Source organism: Rhinolophus sinicus, chromosome 16, assembly GCF_057876585.1.
Source record: "Rhinolophus sinicus isolate RSI-liver-muscle chromosome 16, RSI-T2T, whole genome shotgun sequence".
Taxonomy (NCBI): Eukaryota; Metazoa; Chordata; class Mammalia; order Chiroptera; family Rhinolophidae; genus Rhinolophus; species Rhinolophus sinicus.
In genome coordinates, this window is record NC_142516.1 from 92,339,513 (window position 1) to 92,358,531 (window position 19,019).

The 19,019-nt window shown below is 41.2% G+C and overlaps 1 protein-coding gene across 3 annotated transcripts in view; it reads right to left on the reverse strand.

Moving 5' to 3' along the window:
• The window catches only part of MTUS2 (microtubule associated scaffold protein 2), a 530,400-nt gene that overhangs the window by 287,791 nt on the left and 223,590 nt on the right, over positions 1 to 19,019 (reverse strand). For all 3 annotated transcript variants that reach the window (XM_074330069.2, XM_074330067.2, XM_074330068.2), the window contains one exon: positions 10,295 to 10,492. In XM_074330069.2, the coding sequence (XP_074186170.2) occupies positions 10,295 to 10,492 (198 nt within the window). The remainder of the gene's footprint in view (positions 1 to 10,294; positions 10,493 to 19,019) is intronic.

Genomic DNA, 19,019 nt, shown 5'->3' on the forward strand with positions numbered 1-19,019 from the left:
CAACTAGCAACAGCAACTGGACCTGGAGCTGAACTGCGCCCTCCCCAGCTAAGACGGAAAGGACAACAACTTGAAGCTGAATGGCACCCTCCACAACTAAGATTGAAAGGACAACAACTTGATTTGGAAAATAGTCCTGGAAGTACACACTGTTCCCGAATAAAGTCCTGTTCCCCTTCCCCAATAAAAAAAGGGGGTGATATCCATAACTTCGTTCTAGAAGCTTCTTTAACAAAAAACAAACAAACAAACAAAAAAAAAAACCTTTCCTGCTCCTCTACTGAGCTGTGGTCCTTTTCTCTTCCCTCCACCAAAATTCTGAACATTAATCTATACTGTCCACCAATACCTTCCTTATCCCTTTGTGCCCTGATTTCTGCCCTGAGACACTTTGTTCAGGCTATCTTCAAAGCTACTAGTGACCTCCTTGTTATTAAGTGTGCAGATCCATTTTTCTCAGGATTGAACCATCTCAGCCTCCACAGCATAGAGAACACTGAATGACCACCTCCCTTCCAGGAATCTCTCTCCTCCCTGGGCTTTCCTGATGCTGCTCCCTTCTCGCTGACCACAACTCTTCCGGTTGTGTTCTCCCCACTCCCGACCTAGACAGATACACCCTGCAGGATCTGTGGACATCCCTCTTCCTATCTTATCCTATTTGCACTTCCCAAGTTGTCACATGTGGTTCTGAATATTATTTATTTTCCAATGGCTGCTCTCCTTAATTTCAGTCCAGTATTTCTGTCAATCTGCTGGATATATTTATATGAAGGGTGCTCTTGCAAACTCAACATGACCAGAGCCCCCTCAAACCCACTCCTGCTCCTAAACCCACAGTTTTGTGAGTGGGTCCTTCATCCTTCCAGATGCCCCACCCTCTCAGGTACTCTTGAACTGTCAATTCTAACTCTTTCATGTTTGGCCCTCTCCTGCCATTCCCACTGCTGAGCCCTATTTCAGGTTCCCACTAACCTTCTCCCCCAAGTGCTGCCTGTTATGGCAGCCAAAGAACCTTTGGACATCACCATGAAATTTATTCTCTTTCTCAAAAGAGATTATCAGTATGTGACCCCTGTTTACTGCCGTAAGGGGGATACTGCAAGGATCTTTATGAACCTTCCCAGAAGACAGCCTGTGCATGTTACAGATACAAGAAAGCATGTACTGTTGTCACAGTCCCTGTAAGAAGTCAATATGAGTCTACAAGTTATGCTTGCTTGGTTTTTACTATTTCCTCCCTGCCATTGTCCCAACTGACATGAGAGTTGTGACAGAATGTTACCCATCATTTCTGCTAAGCCAGAAGCAATGAAAGGTATGAAAACATTCTCCCCTCCTCCTTTCGCCTGCTCACACCTCCCGTGTCTGTGGTGGTCTTGGACCAATAACCCAGATGCCCAGCACCAGGCAGAGTGCAAGGGCAAGAGGGTGACTTCCAAGAATCCCACAGCTCTGCATTTTATAGAAAAAAGCAGGGCAGTAAAACCTGTGAGCTGCTCTCTGTCTGTCAGTAGTCTGACACTTCCATCTCCGATGACAGGAAAAAATAACAAAAGTAATGTCTGGCCAGTAGGGAAGTAGCCCTAATTTGGGCAGAATTAAGATCTGTCACACACAGTCTCTGTTCTCCACATGACTTTGCTCACCATTATCACACTAATTTTTCTCACATACACTTCTGATTATTCATCACTTAAGAACCATAAATGGTTCCATATTATTTATAGAATAAAGTTACATAATCCCAGTTCTTGAGAACCAAAAGTGGTCAATTCACTTACTTCAAACCCTCCCAATTTTATAATAACAATCTGAATCCAGTGAGGTTAACTGACTTTCTCAAAAATTATTCTGTTACCTAAATGTTGATATTATGCATGCAAGTGTGGCATGTTTTTTATCTTAACCATTTTCCCATAGTTCAAAGTAGCCTTTCTTCATTAAATATCTTGAATGAGCTAGAACGTGCTAGAAAGTGGCACTTAACCTTTTGAGGGACAATGTGAGTTTTAACAGTTTTGCCCACATATCTGAGTAAAAGCAGACAAACTAGGTGTTACTGAAGCAATAAAGAAAATATTTTCACTTATAGGCAATGAATAGCACTCAGAAGGACCATGTTCTCCCTTATAAATGTGGGCAGGAAGCAAAGAGAGGAGAAAAAGAAAGAATGTGTGGAAATAATTGAGAAAATTCATAACATTCAGTGAAAATGATTCTATTTTTTCCTTATAAAGAATAATTTAAATGACATAATTACAGAGTCCAGGGAACTATATTTAAATTCCTCAGGGGCATGTGTTTGACTTCCTCATTTCCAGAGAAAATGAGAAGCTTATTTTGGTTTTTGTACTCACTCTTTTTTTTTTCCCCACCCGTCCAAATAGGATTGAGATGTTTGACAAAGTAAAACCCTTGTACAATGGAAATTAGATTCTAGCAAAACAAGAAGCTGTGTGAAGTCCTTCATACACTGCAAAATCAAATGTTCCCATTTTTTTTCCTCCCGACATTAGAAAGGCACAAAAATAAAATCAGATCCAACTCTCAGTTTCTATTTTGAGCAGAGGTTTGAAATGCCATCAGCTTAGATTAATGTGGTATGTATTAGTCACCTTGCATAAATATGTTTCACTTAAAGGGAACCCAACTGAATGTATTTTCTTAAATGATCACATGCTAAGGACGTGGCACATCCCTTTTAGATAAAGAACTCAATTTTCCTTGCCTATATTTTATAAATATCCAAACAACCGCAAACTTATAGCTCTAAGGTAAGAGACTCCCATGAAAATCATCTGATCAACTTCCAGAGCTGCCTGCCTTAATGTTTCACAAATTATATATGTTTAAGTGTAATGCTCGGAAAGGTACTTACCACACAGGAGAGCGCTGACTATAAAACTTTAGGAATGAATGGATGTCATCTCCCTGGCTTAGATGTTATCACTGCCCCTTCCTGACCCCATGCCAGACACAGTTAATCCATCATGGCCATTTCCCGACTGAGCTTTTAAATCCTTCTCCATACAGAGCTTCATGAACAGGGCCAGTGGATGGGAATGGCCAAAAGAACTTTATTATTATTGTGTAAGGCCGTGTTCTAAGCACTTCCCACCTACTAACTCCATTTAATGTTCCCATCAATCCTATGGTGGTTTTTGTACTTACTTTATTTATTATTATTGACATTATTATTATTTTACAATGAGGAAACCAAGGCACAGAGAGATTAATAAGTAACTTTTCCTGAGTCACAGGCTAGTAAATGGCAGAGGCAGGGTGCAAACCCAGAAAGTCTACCTCCAGAGACCAGGGTCTTCACCACCATGCTATGACGTCTGCTAAGAAGTGAAAGTCCACATAGAGAGAAGATGGGATTTTAACCTTCTTTTATAGAAATTTTTGAACATACAAAAAAGGTGAAGTAAATAACATAATGAACTCTCTCAGTTCCACCGTCCAGCTTCAAGGATTATCAAAAACTTGCCTATCAAAAGCTGCCCAAATTACTCTCTAAGGTCTTCCTTGTTCTACACTCTTGTCACATTCTTTTACTGTTGTTTTGCCATTGGTTTTGTGTTTTGCTTTGTTTTGTTCCTTTGCTGGATTGTTCAGCAAATCCACAACATTGTCATTACCTAAAACCAGTGTGGAGCAATTGGACCCAAAGATACAATGCAGAAGGGCTGAGACAGCCAGGAGAGGGCCCGAGGGTGGTGTGGTCTTTTTCCACCCCCACTCCGGAGGAGAAGATGCTTCCTCCTTCATGTATGTCCTCCCCGACCTGCCCACCAAATGCTGTGCCCTCTCCAACCACAGCCCCACTAACCGCTCCCTGCATGGCTGCGTCTGCGCACTCCTATCTCCCCACTGGTTCTAACTTCACAAGGGCAAGGATAACGGTGTCCGCGTCACAGCAGCTGTGGCACCGAACTCCATTCTCACCCAATAACAGATGCTGAAAGAGTACAGATAGGGGAAGGCCAAACGGCCAATCTGATCTTAACAAAGCGAGACAGCCAAGAAAAAATGGGCAGTTCAACTAGAAGTGATTTTTACTATAAATAGAAATATTATCCCCAAATTTCAGTTTACCTTACAACCATAAATGGCCAACTTTCTTAAACACAAAACAAAATACATTTACATTCTAATCTCATCTCTGGGTGGACCTGGTCCGTGTCTGAGTGTTGTGAAAGAGAATATACAATGTCAATAAGGCTTAATCTCAAATAGGCAATAGCGTCTCTGAAATCTGACCTCACAGGTCCCTTCCAGCTCCTTTTTCCATGAATAAAAAATGACTCCCTCTCTGCCAAGGGAACATGAGACAGGCTAATGGCTATTTCACCAGGAGTTATTAATAACACTTCTTGTCAACTCTGGCCTTATTTAGAATGCATGCCAGATATAAAAAAATAAAACATGTTATGTGTATAAATGTATTTTATAGTATTCATGAGCATAAACACTGAAGTTAGCATTGCAAAAGGCTTTCATATCAACCTTCATTTTCATTGATTAATCCTCCAAAAAGGCTAGTGATTTTCCAGTTCTGATTATCCCCAGAACCCAAATCCTGTTCAATAAAGAACGTGCACTTATTTAAGTAGTAAAACAAGAAATAAAACTCTAGAATTTAATGAGAATATCTAATGTCTTCAAGTAGAGATATTTAATTTTGGAAACTTTGAAATTCTCTCATGAAAAACCTCAACAATAGGGTTTTAGCCCAATTCTTTTTAAATGGCTAATTATATTCAAAGAGATATATAGATTAGCAGACATTTGTGAGATTATTAGGTCTGTCTACATGATAATTTATCTCTGAATAGAATTACACTTTAAAGGACCTATTATCTTTTCTATTCTTTGAGTTGTAAAAATTATCTGTGGGTACAGCAGAGTCAATGGAAGCAACATTTTAGAGATTCTAGAAAATTGTGAAAACCACAATGATGAACTTCACCAACTCTCAAGACCTGCAAAAGTTTTGATAAAGTGAAAATGTTTTCCCAATGCAAAATACTTCAGAAAGCTGTCCAAGTTACTCTCCAAGGTCTCTCATGTTCCATACTCTTACCTAAGAGAAAACGTTTCTATTGGGAGAGAATGTCTCTTGAAATTCTACTATTTACTGTAAAGGCCATGCTAGGTAGCATGAGGGATACTAAAATTATGGGAACATAGCTGTTATCCTCAAAACCTTACAATCCATAGAGGAGACAAGACATAGAAACAAATAATTGCAATAAGACGGTATGTGATAATCCACAAAAAAATGATGCAAGCGAGGGGCTGGAGAAGTTCCCAGGAGAAAAGCTCATTTTGGGTTCACAGTTGAAGGAAGGCTTTTTTTTTAAGAGGAAATGATATTTGAATTGCACCTGAAAATGACATAATCTACAGAGAGATTTGGGGCAGGGGAGAGCATTGCAGAGATGAATGGTTCACACCAAGACCCAAAGGCAGGAATGTACAAAGCGCTCAGAGAAAAATGTGCATAATTCTAGTTGGCTAGTTGAGGGTGTGTGTCAGGGAGATGGTGTGTGGGGAAGGTGAGAAGGAGCTGGGCAGGTCAGGGAGGACCTGGAACATCCAGGACCTGGAACAGGGACACAAATCAAAACAGGGTTGAAGGGAAAATGATCTAGTGCCTGATGGATTAGACAGTGAAGACATACGGAGAAGAGTTTAGGTGAGAACTATTATTAAAACTAAGATGATTAAAACTAAGATGATGAGGTGAGAAGACTGCGAGTGGGGTAAATGTGAGAGAGTAAGAATTGGTCAGATTTGATCACTGAAGACAAAGGAAAGCAGAAAGAAGGGGAGAGATAATGCTGGTTCTAAAATGTCCAACCTCGGTAGCCAGGAGATGCTAGATATCATTAGAAGATAGAGCAACTTTGAGAGGAGGTATGGGTTGGTAAAAAATAATGGAAGATTCATTTTTGGGGAAATGTTCAGTTTGAGGTGGCTTGAGCTACCCAGTTGAAGATATTTGGAAGGTCCTTTGAAATGTAGGTGAGTCATTCTAGAGAGAGGACGGGGCTGGAAATACAGATTCAGTATCATGTCCCAACTGCTAACAGCTGACGCTGTGATGGCCAAAGGGAAGATGAAAGAATTGAAGTGGATGCGTTGTAAGAACAAACCTGGGAAGCTCAAACACACAGCCCTCAGTATTCAGGAGACAGACAACGTAATGAATGGGCAGGCTACACCAGGAATGGCAATCCCTTAGGTTCAGGAGGTTTCCTGGACCCACCCACAGCTCCGCTAGAAGTAGCTCCCAGAGCACACCTCCACCTCCCCAAACACTGCCCAGCTTGCAAGCCCTGTGAGAAACTCCCTGCCCCCGCAATCAGAAATCATCCCTCCGCCCCAACTCACGACCTCTAGCCAACTTGCTATCATTTTTAAGGCTGAGGGCACATCCATCCTAGTTTCATGGTCATTTATACAAATGTCAGTCTCTGTCCACTTCCTCACATACGTTCCTACTTCCCCAAACATTCTACTACTTCCTGCACCGAGAAAATGCAGGGAGAGAAAACCTTCATTTTTCTTTTGGACTTCTCTTTTCAAATTCTCTGTCTATGATTTCTGGTCTTAGCTCACCCCATAGAGAAAACATGACGGTATTTAAAAAGAGAGGAGGTGGAGGAGAAATTGGGCAGGATAGCTGCAAAAGTCACTTTCTTTATATTCTTTTCTGATGTTTTCTGTTTCTTGAGCACCCAATGGGTTAGGTGCTCTTCAGAATACACGACATAGGATCCTCCACATAAATTATTCTACCCTTGGGTGATATGATCTATATTCATTCATGACTAATTCATGAAACCCTAAGTCTTCCTATTTCCCCGCCACACACACACACCCAAAGTTTTAACTTTAAATTACACTTACTTACCCACTGAGAAAATCAAGTCTACAGCTAACTGCCGATAAACCTGACAACTAGGTATACTTTAGTCTACAGTACGTTAACCAACACTAAATTCTAGAGTAATTGTTTTTCCCTAACTTTCTATTGGCTAAGGTACATATTGGAGATTTCTGCTCCTTCTCTGAAAACTATAAAAAAAATGATGAGCTACATACTGGGTCAGACCTGCTATGATTTTAAGTTTAAATTTGTTTCAAGTTAGAGAATTACTTTTCTCCTGTTCAATTCAATCTTAAAGCTATGGGTCACTAAGTAGTGTGATTTCAAGTTCTATTTGAGCTTCTAGATGGGCCAACCTCATAATCTTCACGCGGTGGGCAAACCTGCAAAGGAAGGGAGGTGCCAAGAACTGTCTTCTGCAGAGCAGTGATCACACAGGGTCTGTATTAATCCAGAGAAACTGGGCTGCTAGTCGGGAAGGGCAGGGGGCAGCCTGAGCCCACCTAAAGCACATTCTGACAAGGAGAGCCGTCTTCTGCACAAAATGGAATGCTCCCGCCACTGACAGTGTTCACGCCCTTAAAGCTCCCTGCTGACCACACTGGAAGGGCTGAGGACAGGTGGATTCGGCCTGGGGCGACTCTCTAGGCAACTCGGACTCTAAAATTTGCTTCATTGGAAGAAAAGGCTTCAAATCATGGGTGTGTCTTTCCCCTCCATGGCAGCTTTAAGAACTAACTAGAGGCAAGAGAACACAGGCCCAGGACCCCAAGCGAGCCATCCTGATCTCAGTTTGCTCAGCTATACAATGAGGGGGTGGACTGGATGCTCAGAGGCCATCAGGTTCGAAGGACCTACAGACATAATCCACTTACCCAGGTCTGCTCTATTTGTCAAACCTTGTCACATAGGAAGCCACTGCCCACTGGGGTGGCACTGACGGCACAGAGCCCGAGCCCTGTGTGGAGGGCTGATGAGCAGAGAACAGCTGAGACCACATCCAGGGGGCTCACGGCGCCCCCTCTCCACACTCATCCTCACTTGTCCCTCAGAACCCAGGAAATTAGGTAGGCCAAAATAAGTAGACAGACCAAAAAAAAAAAAAAAAAAGAGTTGCAGCTAAGCCAAGGTGGCCCAGGAAACATTGAGGACTTAGAATCACTTAGAAGTGTCCCAAATTTATCATGCCACAGTCACTGTGGGACCTGTTCAGACTGTTTATAGGCACGCGAGTATCTAAATATATGAGCTGTACGTTTGCAAAGAGTTCCTCAGTATAGTCCCATTTTAGATTTTGAGACATCTACTGTGCCACGATGTAATCGCTAATGACAGAGGTTTTCCTAAAATGAATCCGGTGGGAAAGTGATGTCTGGAGAAAGACCAACATTCCAAGGAACAAAACAGGAAGCAACTCTGATATCGTGTGAGCCGTTTCTATGAGCTAAAGCAGCAAGGCTCTGCTCCTAAGAGGTCATCGAAGGACTGGCTGCTCTTTCAGGAGCCTCGTGTTTTACTTCACCCTGTCATCAAAGCAGCACGGCTCCAGTAAGGGACAGACACACATTGTTCTTGACATTCCCTCTCATGACAAGTATACGCATAATGGTTAATGGTACGGAGACAGCAATTCAAATGGGTGTGAAGTTTATCTGGGGTTCACTGATGAAGTACAAACTTTATGCATCGTGACATGACAAATAAAAATCAATTCTAACATACTGTTTTTGAAAACAGAAAATTCTGAATAGAGTACATATTGCTTTCAATATGAGGTCTTTAAACTAAGAGTTATTTTCTCTGGCACATAAGCCCTGGGGGCTCAGGGATTCCCTGTCTAGTATCCTTTGAAGCAGGGGTGATTAAAAATGCCCTAAACACACCTGGAATTATTCTGTCCACAACTGTCAGCCTTCCTTTAGCAAAAGCTGCTGCCAAGGGCACTAGATTTTAGTCAGCTTGAGGTTAATTTTTTTTTAAGGACTCAAAACCTTAACTCTTTCCTTGGAAAGATATATGCCATATGAGATATTTTTCCTTTGTGCTCCCTCTAAAAGAGAAATATGCTACTGGGAATTTTACTACTAAAAAGGGTGACAAGTAATTGCTCCTATATTTAAAGATCTTCAGACTGGGAATACACACATGCATATCTAAAAATACGAGTTACACATTTGCAAATAGTTCTTTATTATAGTCACATTTCAGATTTTTAGACACCTACTGTGCCATGATGTCAGCCCTAAGTACACGGGTATTCCTAAAATGGATCTGGTGGGAGGTAGACCTGACCACAGCACCTTCAGGAAACCAAGCCAGCAAAGAACCTCTTAGAAACTGCTTACAAACACATCAAGATAAAGGAAAAAGTAATGCATTACTTCTAGGAATAACCAGGAAAACCAAAATTTAAAACTGTAAATATACAAACGTTCCACACACCATCTCTGTAAACCCAAGAAAGGATTAGAAAGAACAAGCTTGGAGAAAGGAAACTGAAAAAAACAATATAACCAATCTCATTCTCAACCTCTCTCTCTCTCCCCCCCCCCCCCCCCCCACATCCTCCAAGTTTCCAAATTGATTCAACTTCTATAATCCCTTCACAACAGCGCTCCACAGGGCAACCTGTCAGAGCTTCCCGGCCCTCAGGCAGACTCTTGCTAACCAGCATCTGAGACGCCCTGGCTTCAGAATCAATAACAACGACCCTGAAGTTGACAGGGCTGAGATGGGGTTGGTTGTCAAAGTTCAGCCGAGTGGGGCAGCCTCTGGGTCATCGTTAGGGACACCGGTTGCTATGAGGCTATCCATTCATACTTTAAAATACAGCTCCCAACACCCATCTCAGGAACCAGGCCTGGACGGCACCCATCTCGGTTAACACGGCCCTTCCGGGGCACAGACTTGCAGACCCTCAGCTGTGCTTTCCCATGTAGAACGTCATCAACTTTGCGACACCCGGTCGCGTGATCCGCCGGTATGCTGGCACTGCAGGTACTCACAGGTGCCTGTGATGATTTTCCCATTAATACTTCACGTCTAACATGTTTCGTCATTGGATCTTTGACTTCTTACTTATTATCCATGAAACAAAGGGCTCCTGCGATCAGTCCCTGGATGATTCATGTTTTAGATTCATGAGGAGTTTAAAAGTCTTTTTTCCAGCACATTAATTCCCCATAACTGAGAAAATGCTAGTGCCAAACGGGCTACTTTTCTTCCGTAGATTATTCTTAAAACCCCAATAATGGCAGCTACAGGTAGTCGACCCAAATTGTTAGCCTACCACATGAAGAAAAGGAAGCCTGTCCCCCCTCCCCCGGCCCCCTCCCCCCTCCCCCGCCCCCCACGTGCGGAGAGGCGCCTGCCCGCAGGAGAACGCCCACTTACGCGGGGCCAGGCGGCTGGACTCGGGCGGCGCGCTGTCCACGGCCTGCGAGCTGGAGACCGAGGGAGACACGCCGGAGCTCCGCACGAAGCCGAACGCCGCCAGCTTGGCGGCCGGGAGACGCGCGTATCCAGGAGGGCGAAGGCCCGATTTCGGCAGGCTGGATTTTGCAGCATTCGAACTGGAGACTTTCTTTAAATCTGCAAAAATAAACCCAAACAAACCAACAAAAAGTCTCAGTTGACAGCAAGATAGAGAATACACCGAGTGTGAGTATGAACCCACTCTGTCAAAAACAGACCACAAGGCATCTTGCAGGGTCCGATTCAGCACGTCCACAAATACTGCTCTATGAGAAAGCCCCTCAATGGGGGCTAGGGGCTTTAGAGAACTCCAAGAGGACAGGCAGCAGGTGGATAACAGGAAAACAGACAAGTGACCCTCTCCAGGCTCGGAAAGAACTGTACGAAGTGGGTAGGAAGCTGAAAGGCATGAGAACACTTATGGTTGCAAGTTACCCTAGAATTGTGAAATTGAGATGCACCTTAAAATCTGACATACAAGGGGCAAGAAACCTTTGTGGCAGCTATTCATTAGCAATCATAAGCAGTAGGTAGTAAGTGATGGAAACAGGTACAAAGAATCCTTTACTAACCTTTTGTGGGTTGCAGGAATGAGACAGAAAGAGCACAGACTGTTGGTGCTGGCCAGCTAGAAACCTGGGCTCTCCAACCACTAGCTGTGTGAGCTCGGGTACTTGACTGACACTTAGAACCTCAGTATTCTCCTCCAGGAGGAACTGCAGATGGTAAAACTGACCTTGCAGGGTTAGTACAAGTAACACTGCTTGTAACACAGAAACCGATAGGTACTCAAATTAATGTTAGGTTTCTTTTCCTTTTCTTTTTCTTTCTATGACCTGTTTTTATATTAGTGCAAACTTTAAAATTAGTTCCCAGATATGTACAAATCCAGCTCTTGAAATAATACATCACAGTACAGATCCATCATCTCGGCCCCACTGTTTCTGAGCGGGGCTCCACTCTTTGCCACTGCCATAATCACCACAGCACTACAAGAAGCCTCTCAGTTCCAGGTAGAACCAGAATGTTATCAACACACACACATGCTCTTTGATACGAAATTTCAAAGGGAAAAGGGCCAAGCTTCCCAGTATTCTGTAGAATTGCCCTTGTCAACCCATCTAACAACTTTCACCTGACACCAAGTGCTTATATACAAATCCTCAGCCGTGTTTTTAGTGAAAGAGTAATCAGGTTGCAGATAAAACATACTTTTTTAAAACCGTCCATTTGTAAAAATTCAGTATCTAAAAATCAATGAAGAATCTCCATATTAGAAAGTGCCTAAGGGGTGGAAATATCTAGAGAACCAATAGGTGTCAGGCTGCATCAATGGCGCCTCTTCCTCTGCCAGCAGCGCCCCCTAACGGTGAGGTCACAGATGGCTGCATGTGCACATGAAAGTGGAACCTTCACATACGTGGCTTCCTGACTCCTGGGTCAGGACTAGGAGGGGAAGAATCAGGTGCGTGCAGAGGGAAGAGGGAACAGGGAACGGGGCCTGCAGGTATTGCAACTCAGGTCTGTCCTGATGCTTAGAAAAATGCTCCAATATGACAAAGAAGAAATAATCAGTGTTTAATAAGTAGCAATGGCCCTTTTGCATTAGCAATTAAATGTCATTTCCAATGCCTTTAAATTGTTCTCATATCATTCTGTATAATGTCACATGATATCCCCAGAACAATGAAAGTGTCCCCATGATATATCAGATATCATTTTCACAATAAGTGTACACCCAATCAATTTGGGATGATGCCATTAAACAGTAAACGAGTTGCTAAAAAATCAAATGTAATTTCAACAATAAATATATACTAAACCTATTACATTTTGATACTATTTTTCAGTTATACAGAACCTCCTTCCTAACCAAGTTAGTCAATAACTGACTTTAGATTACACAAAATCAAATGAGTAGAATATGAAAAAGTTTAAAAAAACAAACAAGCCCATATTTTGGAATGAAGGCAGAGTCAGAAATCCTAATAGAGGCACCATGGCATGTGGTAAACATTCATTTATTATTTATTTAAGAATGAAAATTAAGTTTATTAAATCAATACATAAGTCAATTAAGCCATTGAACATGTTCATGGAAAAATCCTATTCAATCCTTATCTATATTCAAGTATTGTTCATTCCATTAGTAGAAAAGTAGCAGTGCCACACAGGGAGAGAACAGGAGGATTTGACAACACAGGACTCCAAGTACACAAGAAGTGGGTCTCTAAATTACTTTCTAGCTTTCACATTCCCTTCGTCCAGCTCTTCCTTTTTTTCTTAATTTTATTTGTTTATATTAGTTTCAGGTGTACAAAACAACATAATGATTGACATTTACAAAGTGATAACTCCCTTCCCCCAGTCTACTGCCCCTCTGACATCGTACATAGCTGTTACAATACCACTGACTATGTTCCCTATGTTGTACTTTACATCCGTGACTACATACTATATATTTAATTATAGTTGACATTCAATATTATTCTACATCAAGTGCATACCACGGTGGTCAGGCATCTACACAATCTATGAATTGATCCCCTGATAAGTCCAGTACCCATCCGGCACCCTACATAATCTTTACAACATTATTAATTATATTTACCATACTGCATTTTATATCCTGTTGACTAATTCCTACTTTCTAATCCCTTTACCTCCCCCATCCCCAGCTCCCCTCCCATCTAGCAATCATCAGTTTTTTCTCTGTATCTCTAAGTCTATTTCTGTTTTGTTTGCTCATTTATTCTCTTCTTTAGATTCCACATATAAGTGAGATCATATGGTATTTGTCTTTCTCAGTCTGACTTATTTCACTTAGCACAATATCTTCTAGGTCCATCCATGTTGTTGCAAATGGTATGATTATGTTCTGTTTTTCCCAGCTCTTCCTTTTAATGAAGGCAAATATAGTGTGTGTGTGTGTGTGTGTGTGTGTGTGTGTGGAGGGGTTGGAGCTACTTGTGGAAGCATGCCTTGTCCCAACTCTTTGTGTATATAATTTTCCTAAATTTAATGTAACCTCCACTATATATCAAATTTCTATACAATGGTCTTTTCTGTTAGCAGATAAATCTCACAAATAGTATGCATACCTTCAGGGTTTGGAGAAGAAGGTCTTAATATTTTTATACCACCAGTGCCTAATTGAATATGCCTTAATTTAACCTTAGTTTCTCATAAAAGGGGCTTAATTATAAAAATATGTAGGCCTTCCTATTTTTCAAACAAGTCCAGCATATCAGAAGAATATATTTTTCCAAGTACTTTGTGTCCTTGGACTATTCAAGAATATAGACTTTCATAGAAATAACGTATCAGGTGCATAGTAATCCCTCAATAAACAAATGGTACAGTTTATATCATAATAAAACCAAGGAGCACATAAGAGAGACAACTTCCATATGAGTGGCATGAGGAGCTCTATGGACATTTTCTCTAGTGAAACAACATAATTGGTGAAAATTGTTTTTTAAAAAATTGCAATCATGTAAAGTCTCTGCAAAGTATTCTATGGGCATATTGCAAATGAAGAAACATTTGTGTAAAAAATCTATTAAATCTCACTAAGAACGATGAGAGCAGATGATACCTGAGCCATGACCCACTCCCTTCCTTTTCTGCACCCTCCATCTCAGCATGATGAAAGCTCCACTCTAGGTGGGTGTGGCCAAGATGACAGCTTCCTCTCTCAGTTAGTCAACAGCTATGATATCTCATGGGGAGAGGCAGGCTACCACCATTTCCCATCCTCATCTAAGACGAACAGTCACTATCCCTACCCCTTAGCAGAATTATGACTAAGAGATTTTGCCCAAGGGTAGAGACAGGCCATAAGAACAAAAATGGCTGAAGCACTGTTATTTTTATGGCAAAGAAATTGGCTTTATTTGGAATAGAGTGGTGAAGAAATTCAAGTCTAAAGACACTCTTGAAAACAATGTAGACTTTTATGGTAAGCAATGAGGAGCAAGTTGATAGGTTCAATAGAGCAACAAGATAAACTGTAGGTAAGCTACTTTATCAAAAGAACCAGGAAAATAGCTAAGAAAAGCCTTCCAGGTCTCAGAACTAATCTCAAAGAGTGGCTTCAACAACTACCCCTGAAAAGGAGCCTGAATTTAATTGGATCAGAGAGTGGAGCAATTTATGCCCCAGGGCATTGTAAAAAACAATAGAGCAATCAGGCAGTAATCAGTGGAGCCTGATAGCTGGACGTGTTATCAAAGGGGGGAAGACAGCCTAACAGAGAGATCAGGGAAAGAGACAAAGAAAGCTCTGCCACAATACTATCAGAGTGATTATGTACGTTCCCAAGGCTGTGCCTCTGTGCAGTGACATCAGTGGCTTCACATTGTGGGGGAAATAGGCTTCACTGAAATAGACCAACCATGTTACTAAACAAATAAATAAGCAAACAACAAGCCCCAGACAGGAAGTTAGGTAATCAGTATCCAGAGATGTGACAATATATTATCTAAAATGTCCTGTGTACAACAAAACATTTTAAGATACACCAAAAAAACAGAAAAGTATGACTCATACATAGTGGGGGGGAAAAGCCGGAAGCAGAAACTGTCTGCAAGAGGGCTCAAAGGTATGTCTTAGCAAACAAATAGTTCAAAATAGCTGTCATGAATATATTCAAAGAACTAAAGGAACTGATGATTAAAGCAATGTGATGACAATGTCTCATTAAATGGAAAATAACAATAAAGAAATAGAAAGTGTTTAAAAAGAAAAAAACTCAATAGAAATTCTGGTGTTGAAAAGTGAAATAACTAAAATGAAAAATTAACTGGTGGGGTCCTAAAACATTTAAACTGGCAGAAGAAAGAATCTGTGAACTTAAAGATAGATCAATAAATATTATGCAATCCAATGAGCAACAACACAGAAAGAATAAAGAAAAATTAACAATTAATAGAGCCTCAGAGAAATGAGAAATGCACCACGAAGTGCAATGACATACACATAATGAGTATATCAAATGGAGAGAAGAGAATGAAAGGAGCAGAAAAAATATTTGAAGAAATAATAGCTGAAAATTTCCAAAATTTGTTAAAAACATTAATCTACATGTCCAAGATGCTCAATGAAATCGAAATAAGATATATGCAAAGAGACTCACATCTGAACACATCATGGTAAAAATCTTGATAGCCAAAGACAGAGAAAATCTTGAAAGCAGGAAGAGAAAAATGACTATGAAAAAGTGAATACCAATAGATGAACAGATAACTTCTTATCAGAGGCCAAAGGGCTAAAAGTAAAACCCAGAATCTTATATGGAGTGAAACTAGCTTTTAAAAATCTAGCCAAAATAAAGACATACCCCAAATAAAAAAAAAAGAGAGAGAGAGAGAAATTTATTGCTCACAGACTCAACTTATGACAAATATTAAAGAAAGTCCTTCAGACTGAAAGCAAGTAATCTCATATGATAATTTGAATCCACACACACACACACACACACACACACAAAAAACAAACAAACAAAAAAAAAAAAACAAGGAACACTGGTAAACATCATTATGTAATTATAAAAGATGGTGTAAATATATATTTTTTCTCTCCTCATAACTGATTAAAAATGAAAATGTATAAAACAACAGGTATGTAATTGTATTATTGGGTCTATAAAATATAGAAATATAATATATTTAGCACAAAGGAGGTGAGTGGAAGCAAAGCTGTATGGGAGTAAGGAAATTACACCATATGATAACTTGATCACATAGGAAGAAATGAACAAAACCAAAAATGGTAAATAAGAAGGTTAATATAACAAACCGTAAAAATACATACTTGTTCTCCTTTATTCTCTGCTTCTTTAAAATACATAGTAATAACTAAAATTATGTATTACTGGATTTGTACCTGACATATGTTATTCTTACATATGAATATAAGAAAGAAAAAAGAGGGAATAGAGCTACATAGGAGTAACATTTCTATAGCGTACTGAAAGTGGTATAAATATTAAGTAGATTGTGATAAGTTAAGATGCATTGGTAAGTCCTAGAGCAATCAAAAAGAAAAAAAAACCTGAAAAATATATAGCTTAAAAAAATCACTGAAGTAATTTCTGGTACAGACTGTGGAGTAGGTAAATGCTGTGCTTGCCTCCTCTCATGACCACATCAAAATTACTAAGCTACAGAACAACTCATCATTGAAAATTACCTAAAATCTAGCTGAACAGGAGCCCTACAACTAAGGACATACAGAATAATCTACCTCTACACTGGTACAAGGGGCAGAGATACAAAACAGGCTGGTCCCATGCCCACCTGTGGAGGTTAAAAATTGGGAGGGATACCTCAGCTGCACAGGTCCATCCTAAGGAGCGAGGGGCCCCAGCCCCACACCAGTCTCACCAGCCCAGGGCTCCAGTGCCAAGAAAAGTCACCACAACTTCTGGCTGTGAAAACCAGTGGAGACTGTGGCTGAGTGAGCCAGAGAGTGGCTGCAGTCCTAGGTGCCCCTCTTAAAGGTACCATGCATGGACTTACTTGCTGATGGATACAACTGCTCTGAGCTCTAGTGCTGGGGCAGCAGCTTGAAAGGTGCCAGGGATGTACGGAGAGAACTGAGTTGTCTGTCTTCAGGAGGGCGCCTGAATGGGGCAGCTTTCTCCCAGAGAGAAGTGCTGGCAGAGGCCATTGTTTCTTTGTTGAACCCTCCCCTCACCCAGTGTGCACACAAGTGGCCTCCATATTTGAGTCTTCACCAACATGGCTATATTGTTCACCCGCCCTGGTGATTCCCTGAGACACCACCCCACCCAATTTGTGGGTCCACCCAAACTGCTTCCACTGGCTTTTGCAGACAAATAGCTAGTCTTGGCTCATGCTACGGACTTTCCTAAAATCTCTCAAAGGTACACAAATCCCAAACAAGCAGCATCTGGCCTCGGCATGCCCCATTCCTCTGGCTAAGCAGCCCCAAGCAGACACTAGAAACAGCCAGCCTCAGTTCACAGCTGAGCCTCTTGAGGCATCTCCCAGCCAGGCACAGGTGGTTACTATCTGTGGATTACTTTGTGTCTCCCAGGTGGCCCCAGGCAGGGTATAGGCTGCAGCTAAACTTGGCCTGTGGTGGGGCCTTTCCCAAGAGGCCTGGAACAGCATGCCTGGTGGCCAGCTTTGGTTTGAACAAGGCAGAGCACCACCTAGCGCCTCCATAGATGACACATCAAAAGGGCACACTGAGCAGGAATCAGAGCCCTGCTAATGTGAATCTTGCTCTATAGTGTCAGACTTTGCACAATAGCTCCTCCACTGTAGTCACAGCCAGTCCTCACAACCAGTCAGCACAAAAGTCAGTCCCTCCCATTGATGTGCAAACAGCAACCAAGGTTCAACTACAACAGGAAGTCACACAAAACCCACACAAGGGACACACCTGGAGCACCCCTGACTCTGGTGACCAGGGAGATTGTGCCACTGGGCCCCACAGGACACCTACTATATAAGGCCACTCTAATAAAACCAGGCGGCAAAGCAGCCCTACTTAATACTTAGAAACAAACATGGGGAGGCAGCTAAAATGGAAAGACAAAGAAACATGTCCCAAATAAAAGAACAGAACAAAGCTCCAGAAAAAGAACTAAACAAAATGGAGACAAAATGGAGAGAAACAATCTACCAGAAGCAGAGTTAAAAATACTGGTTATAAGGATGCTCAGTGATCTCAGGGAGAACTTCAACAAAGAGATAAGAAACCTAAAAATGGAGATAGAAAACTTAAAAAAGAACCAGTCAGAAATGAAGAATACATTGGAAGAAATCAACAGATTAAATGAAGCAGAAGATCAAATCAGCAACTTAGGAATTAAGGTAGCAGAATACACCCAATAAGGACAGCAAAAAGAAAAAGAATCCCCCAAAAGCGAGGCTAGTTTAAGGGTCCTGTGGGACAACATCAAATGTACCAACATTCGCATTATGGGGGTACCAGAAGAAGAAGAGAGAGAGCAAGGAATTGAAAACCTATTTGAAGAAACAATGATGGAAACCTCTCCTAACCTGGTGAAGGAAATAGACATACAAGCCTAGGAAGTGCAGAGAGTCCCAAACAAGATGAACCCAAAGAGGCCCACACCAAGACACATCATAACTAAAATGCCAAAGGTTAAAGACAAAAAGAGAATCCTAAAAGCAGCAAGAGAAAAGCAGTAACTTCCTTACAAGGGAGCTCCCATAAGACTGTCAGATGATTTCACAACAGAAACTATGCAGGCCGGAAAGGACTGGCAGGAAAGGGTCAAAGTGATGAAGAGTGAGTATCTACAACCAAGATTACTCTACCCAGCAAAGTTGTCATTTAGAATAGAACGACAGATAAAGAGCTTCCCAGACAAGAAAAAAACTAAAGGAGTTCATCACCACTAAGCCAGTATTACAAGGAATGCTAGAGGGACTTCTTTAAGATGGAGAAGGAGGAGCAGAAGGAGGAGGGGAAGGAGGATCAAAAAAATGAATAATAAAATGGCAATAACTACATATCTATCAACAATCACTTTAAGTGTAAATGGATTAAATGCTCTAGTCAAATGATAGGGTCACTGAATAGATAAGGAAACAAGACCCTTACGTATTCTGCCTACAGGAGGCTCACTATAGATTGAAAGACA